The sequence below is a fragment of the Rhinopithecus bieti genome, unplaced genomic scaffold, assembly GCF_001698545.2.
Source record: "Rhinopithecus bieti isolate Rb0 unplaced genomic scaffold, ASM169854v2 scaffold_42745, whole genome shotgun sequence".
NCBI classification, from domain to species: Eukaryota; Metazoa; Chordata; class Mammalia; order Primates; family Cercopithecidae; genus Rhinopithecus; species Rhinopithecus bieti.
Window position 1 is genome coordinate 2,037,932 of NW_016819184.1, and position 6,686 is coordinate 2,044,617.

The 6,686-nt window shown below is 58.4% G+C and overlaps 2 protein-coding genes across 2 annotated transcripts; one reads left to right on the forward strand and one right to left on the reverse strand.

Moving 5' to 3' along the window:
* Positions 1-249: 249 nt before the first annotated feature.
* On the reverse strand, positions 250-3,826 carry FOXI2 (forkhead box I2). Its single transcript, XM_017858617.1, has 2 exons — positions 3,220-3,826; positions 250-2,487 (listed from the first exon to the last, which is right to left on the reverse strand). Exons 1-2 carry the CDS (start codon positions 3,776-3,778, stop codon positions 2,042-2,044), a joined length of 1,005 nt encoding a protein of 334 aa, XP_017714106.1. The 5' UTR covers positions 3,779-3,826; the 3' UTR covers positions 250-2,041.
* A 187-nt stretch (positions 3,827-4,013) lies between these two features.
* Positions 4,014-5,464, forward strand: LOC108519561 (uncharacterized). The gene has a single exon (XM_017858639.1). The coding sequence runs from the start codon at positions 4,092-4,094 to the stop codon at positions 4,590-4,592; it is 501 nt and encodes a 166-aa protein (XP_017714128.1). The 5' UTR covers positions 4,014-4,091; the 3' UTR covers positions 4,593-5,464.
* The last annotated feature ends 1,222 nt before the right edge of the window (positions 5,465-6,686 follow it).

Consider the following 6,686-nt stretch of genomic DNA (forward strand, 5'->3'; position numbering starts at 1 on the left):
AAAAATAAAGCAGCTTCCCAAAGTCTAGGAGTCATGCAGCCATGACGTTCCATGTTTACATCCATACGTGTCAGCCAGTTTTCTTGAAGCTCCACTGATCGTCCAGTTGTCCACTGTATTTTCCGATTGTTGTCAAATTTAATTAGAAAATGTTCTTTCCAAGTTTCCTGCAAGTTCAGACTCTGAAATGGGGATGTTGGTGATAGCAGTGGAATTCTTATACAAAATAGCATACACATGCAAGCTACGTATATTGGTCTTTATTTTTAGCATTTTATTCTATTAAAATAAGTTCAAGGTATAATTTTTAAAATGTATAAGCTAAGGAATTTCTTTTCCTTTCCTGGCCTTCTTTAACTGTATTACATATGGGGAGTGGCCCCCCAAGAGAGATGGTGGGTTGGTTGTGAGTTTGGTTAGCCAACATCATCACCTTCGACACAACTGGCCCTCTGCTCACCTGCCTGTGGGGGGCAGCAGCGTAGATGCCACACGGAGTTAGGAGCCACTGCTGATGAAACACATGACCAGGCACCAGGTTTATCTCAGCTCCTGGCTCCTTCTCTCCATGTTCCCCTGCCTCCCTCCTTCTCCCTCCCTCTCTGTCTTACACACACACACACACACACACACACACACACACACACACGCCTCACTCTTCAGCAGGGCCATGATGAGTCAGCTCTAGGGACAGACAGGTGCACTGCTCTCATTTCCAGCACTGGTGGCAGCAGCAGTGAGGGGCGCTGCGGGCAGCTTAGGAATACTTGTGTGGCTGGGGCTTAGGGTTGCTAAACCAGCTGTCCTACTCCAAACTAACAGTATCCTCTCTCCACTCTCTTCCTGGGAAGGCCCCCTCCCATCCTCCCCCAAAATGCAGGGAAGATGGGTACCCCCATCAACAACAAGATGGGTACCCCCCACCAATGTGCCCATCTCCAGGGAGTCCCAGATGCCACAATGACTCAGGGCATCTGACTGGGGCACTTAGGACTTCTGAGGAGTACAGAGGCCAAAATTCCTCTTCCCAGTGACTGGGGGCTCCTTGTGCTTCACAAAGAGACCATGTCTAAGAACGAACCACGTGGGGCAGGGTTCAATTTACACAAGCTGCTGTTCAGGAGCTCTGAACACAGGCGCAGCTTTGGCCCATACTGTGGGTTTGGAGGGGAAAGAGACCAAAACAGGTGTGTCCTTTCATGAGCCTGTGTGAGTGTGAGTGTGGATGGGGTGGCACAAACCTGGACCCTCGGGGAACTCCTGGGTGCTGGGCACCGCTCCTGTGGTCAGTGATGACGGGGCCCTGGGGAGCTGCCTTGTCCTACGGGGGGTCATCAAGGACCAGAGCTGAGTGACAGGGGAGGGAGCTGGTATCCCAAGGGCGTTTTCTGCCCAGGCAGCCCTTCTCCCTCTCACCACCGGCAGTTTCAGCCATTAGCAAGACCTTCCTTACACAGGACCCAATCCCAAAAGTCTCAGATCCCCTCATTGCAGGCTCCTGGCCCACCTGGACCCCACCACTGTGGCTGCTTCTGAGCTCTGTCCTCCAGCCCCTGCAGCAGCCTCCCTGAAGCAGGAGGGAAGGCCCTGAGCCAGGTGACCCAAGCTGGGTGGAGGTGGAAAGAGCCCCCACCCCCCGGGCCGCTCTGGCAGCCCACCTTCCTCCCACCTGCTCTAAGGCGCTTTGGAATCAGCCAGCCTGCTTGGGAAACGTTGGAGCTGAGCGCCAACCGCGCCGCCCCTTCAAGGCAAATCCCTGGAGAGCACAGGTTCTGGAGGCCCAGGAGGGATCGACTTAGAGGCAGAGCAGGGAAGCTCTGAAGGTCGCCTGGGTGAGGGGTGCACAGCAGACAGGCCACCCACCCCGAGGCCCAAGAGCCGCTCAGCCCAGCTCCCTGCTGGCCAAGCCGCCCCCGGCTCTGCGCGTCCTCCCAGGGCACACAGGCCTTCGGCGCCAACACGTGGGGATGTCACCAGGGGAAACCGGAGGCCTGAGCTCAGCACCTTTGGACACCGCACCCGGCTAGCCTCCAGCGTCCCTTCAAACTTGGGTCTCTTCCCGGCTGTAGAGGAGGTGACTGACGCGGAAGCCAGCGGCGGCGGTCTGGTGGCCAGGGGCGAAGCCAGGCGAGGGGCTAAGGGTCTGGGAAGCGTGGACGGCGACCGTCGGCGGCGGCCTCCCGAAAGAAAAGTCGCCCGCCAGGCCCCCGGGGAAGGTGCCAAGGCCGCCCGCCAATGCGTTCATAGCCGAGGCGAAACCGGAGAAGCAGGTGGCGGCCTCGGGTGCGGATGGAGAGGGCGAAGCCTGTAGGTCCCGGCAAGCCGCGCCCGGGGGCTCCAGCGCGGGCGCCTCGGCCCCTCCCTCGCTTCTGGCTCCCGAGGGCGAGGCCGCGCTGGCTTCAGCTCTCCTCTTCCTCTTCCTTCGGAAGTTCCCGTTGTCAAACATCTTCTCGCAGTTGGGGTCCAAGGTCCAGTAATTGCCTTTACCTGCAGAAGAAGAAACAGCCCAGTTCAGAAAGTTCGAGCTTTGACGGACCCGTGGTGTGAGCGAGCGAGGAGGTCAGCTTCAGAAAGATCTCCCGCTGGCCCTTGCAGAGGGTCTGAGCCCTCGCCCCCATCCCACCCTTGACCGGCACTGTGTATCCAATGGGCCTCCACAGCCGGACTGGGAAGAAAGTGGCAATCCAGAAAGGAGGAGGAAGGGAGCCTTGGGAAAGGCCGAGACCCGCTAAGGTGAAGGAAGGCCTGCGGGAGGCGAACCGTGGGATTCCGCCAGCCGCTCTGCCAAGGACATCGCAGACCACGCCGGGCCCCCAGGGAGGCTCCAGAGCTTTCCAAATGGGCATCCTATTTGTTTTGCCTATCCTTGGGGTAGGCGCTGTCTTCCCCACTTTACCGGGTAGGGCACTGAGGCCCAGGGAAGTTGAGTCACTCCCAAGGTCACCCAGCGTGCTGGCTCTCCCGCTTCTTCCCCGAAGGAGCGCACAGAGATTGAGAGCCCCGGGACCGCCGCACTGTAAACGCGGGCCTGTGGGCACTGCCACTGTCTGAGAACTTGTTCCTGGCTAATCACGTCTCCCCCTTGTCTCTCTCTCCCGGGTATCCCCAACGTGCAGGGAGGAATGAGGTTGTCCAAGGTCGCTGCCACCCGCCGAGTGCCCGCAGCACGGCGGAAAGAGCGGGAGTCCTAGACGGAGCAAGCCGGTGCGCCGCTGTTACCTGGGTCGTCCTCGTCGCGGGGCACCTTCTTGAAGCAGTCGTTGAGCGACAGGTTGTGGCGGATGGAGTTCTGCCAGCCCGCCTTGCTGCGCTTGTAGAAAGGGAAGTTGCCAGCCACGTACTGGTAGATCTGGCTGAGAGTCAGCCTCCGCAGGGGCGCGCTCTGGATGGCCATGGCGATGAGCGCCGAGTAGGAATAGGGCGGCCGCACCAGCCTCAGCAGCTCCTGCTGGCCGGAGAGGCTCAGCCAGGAGAGGTCGGCGCCCGCCAGGCCGCCCGGGGCGCCAAGGAGCGGGCCGGGAGCCCCGTAACTGGGGGCCGCGTAGGGCGGCGCGGGCCCGGGACCCGAAGCGTAGGACTTGGGTCTGAGCGCTGGCGCATTCACCCACAGGCGCTGGCCCCCGCCCACCGCGCCCAGATCACTATGCTCATAGCCCGGGGGGTGCGCGGTGGCCTGGGCCTGGCCGGGCGGGGCCGAGGAGGGGCCCAGGTCTTTGCAGTAGGTGGCCATGTCCAGCCGCGCCCGGGTCTGGGCCAGCGGTGCCGCACCGAAACTCATGGGCGACCCATCCAGCTTGGCCACCAGCAGCCCCGGGGTGCGAGCAGCCCGGCCCAGCCCTCCGCCCTTTAAACACCGTCGGGGCCAGAGCCCATGGAGAGTGACGGTGGCGAGCCCCTCCCCTGGCAGCCCTGGAGGAGTGAAATTCTTGTCCTCGCCCCGGTGTCAGTTTTCCGCCCCGCCCAGGCCTGACACGTCCCCGACCGGACGCCCCTCTGATTCCCCCTTCCTCCTTTGTGCGATCCGTCCCGAGTCCACAGTCGCTCGCGGTCTTGGTTGCAGGGACCCTAAGTCCGTAGCCTCGTCTGGTTTCATGGGCCCCGCAGCCCCGACTTCCCTGGACGGTACCACGACTCCTCAAGGCCCCCAGGGCTCTGGCTTGGGAGCCCCGTCCAGTGCGCGGCCCCTTTTCTCGCCTGGGGACATCTTCCCCCAACGAAACTCGCCTCGCCGGGGCCCCTGGGTTACCCGGGACTTGGGGCTAGGGGTAGAGGGCAACTACACTGCTCAAGAGATCGCAATGAAGTCCGTAGATCTCCAGGCTAGAGCCGCAGAGGGAGGTGGCGCGGTGGAGAAAGAGGGGCTGGGCATGGACAGTGGCCCTGGTGTCGTCCGGAGTCCTCGCGCCCTTAACGCGCGAAGGCAGTGGACTGACATCTGCGCCGAAGTCGCGCGTACCCCAGGGAGGGTCTGGACCCTGGAAATCTCGGACGCCGCAGCCGTCCAGGGCAGTTATCGCTTTTCCCAAGCCGGGGAGTCCGGGGCCCCGCAAGGTCTCTCCGCGCTGTGGTCTCGGGAGCGCAGTGCGGAGTGAGCCAAGCTCTCTGCTGGGTGTGGGAGGACAAGCCGAAAACAGGGACGTCTCTGCAGTGCGTCCGACGCCAGCCGTCCTGTCCTGCTACCTCCGGGGGATGCTGCAGCCCGGGTTCTCCCGTCCCCCCACGCTGCCCGGCTCTCGGCCTCCCCTGGTCCCCGCGCTGTGGGGTGGAAGAGGATGGACCCAGGCTGACGCGCCGCGCTGGGCTGGGTACCTGGGAAGAGCGCCCGCCTCCCGGATTCCGAGTCGGGCGCCTGTGAGAAAGGCGAAAATTCAGGCCTGGTGCTCAAGGCTTAGAGATGAGGAGACCTCCCCATCCCTCCAAATTCCTGCCCGCGGTGTTGGGGCTGACCTCCTGGAAGCTGGCCTCTCCCTGGGTATTCCCCAGCGTTACGCGGGGCTGTGGATCTAGTTTCAATTCATTTGAAAAACAAAAGGACCAACCCTTCCTGACTTTTGGCTGTGGAGGGGGCTTTTAGGTTGGGGCCAGCGGTTCAATAGATCCAGGAAAGAGTTGGGGTTTGGGGATTAAAGGGCCCGGTTTGAGTCAGCGACTTACTGGTGGTGCAGCCCCTAGGCCTCCCAGATCGTAGTTTCAAATTTTATGTAAAACAACTAATTTATAGAACAATTTAACAAATGGTGGAAAGAAGTGAGAGACCCTCTGTTGGAACGTTGGCCTCTCCCCTTAGAAGTGAAGCCACTTAGGAAGTGGTGGGTGAACTGAAGGCTGTTCCCAAGCAGCGAAGAGAAAAGAAATACCCCGACATGGTTCTTTGAGGTCGGCTCTTCGGCTGGACTCTGCCCCCCTTTTCCTTCCCCTTTCCTAAAGATTTCTAATTTTCTGAAAGGAATGCTAGTTATGGGGGTCCCAGGTGCCTTTTACGAAGCCGCCCTCCCCTTCATCCCCATCGTTGACCCAGCGGTTGCGGAGTCAACGGGAAGTACTGGGGTGGGACACGCCTCTTCTTGCTTCTCAGGTGGGCACAGTCTATTGCTTCCACCCAAAAGAGCAGCCAGTGCCGTCTGCCACTCAGCTTAGCCACTTCCAGTGTCCCTTCAGTGGAAACCATGCTGTTGTCTGTAGATGTGACCAGTGTTTTGGTGACTACCTCTTGAAGAAAGTGTCTTTCCCTCAGCACATGTGTTGCAAGCACGACTTGGATCCTCTCCTTATGGTGCAAACCCATATCAGCGCCTGTAGACACCCACTTTCCTCCCATAACACCCTTCCAGAGCTTGCCAGAGGGTCTGGGATGGCTCCACACCTTCTGGAATTTTGAAACGGCTGCTGATTAGGACGCAGTTTTTGAGTCCGTGCTTGATGAGGATGTACAGAGGCTGCACAGCTCTGCCTTGACCCAAGTCCTCCCAGAGAGAGTGAGAAAGTGGGAGCTGCAGCCAGACCGGCAGGGCCACCGGCATGGCAGGTTCTACAGGAGTCCACCTGGCCGTCCCTGCTTTCTAGCGGCTGTCATGAAGTACTGGACAAAAGCAGCTGCTCCTTTTCAGGGATTTCGATTGTCCAAGGTTGTGTGACATTTACAGCTGATGTGCAGGAATTAACTTGGCTGGAGGAGTCTACTTAGTATTTTCAAACTTTCAAAATGTAGAGAGAGCTCAAGAGGCTTTTGTCTTAGAATGGATCATTTGCAACATCCGCAGATACTCTCCTTGACTTTTGCAGTTTTTTTCTTTCAAATTGTGTTGCAGGTTTTGGAATTTTATGTAGACTTCTGGTTTCTCACATTAGAAAGGATCAGGTCAGGGGCTACTGTGGCCAAGAGCTTAGTGTGGAGATACAACCAGATCTTGGTTTGAAGTTGGGCTCCAGCAATGAGATCCTAGGTCAACCATTCCATCCCAGAGCCTCATTTTATCCCCTGCCTGTGAAGTGCTTTGACATAGTAAGTTTCTCAGTTAGCACAGGCATACTCTGTTTCATTATGCATCACAGATACTGTGTTTTTTACAAATTGAATAATTGTAGCAATCCTAACTCAGAAAAGTCTATCAGCACCATTTTCCCAACAGCGTGTGCTCACTTCATGCCTCTGTGTCACATTGTGGCAATTTTTGAAATATGTCAAA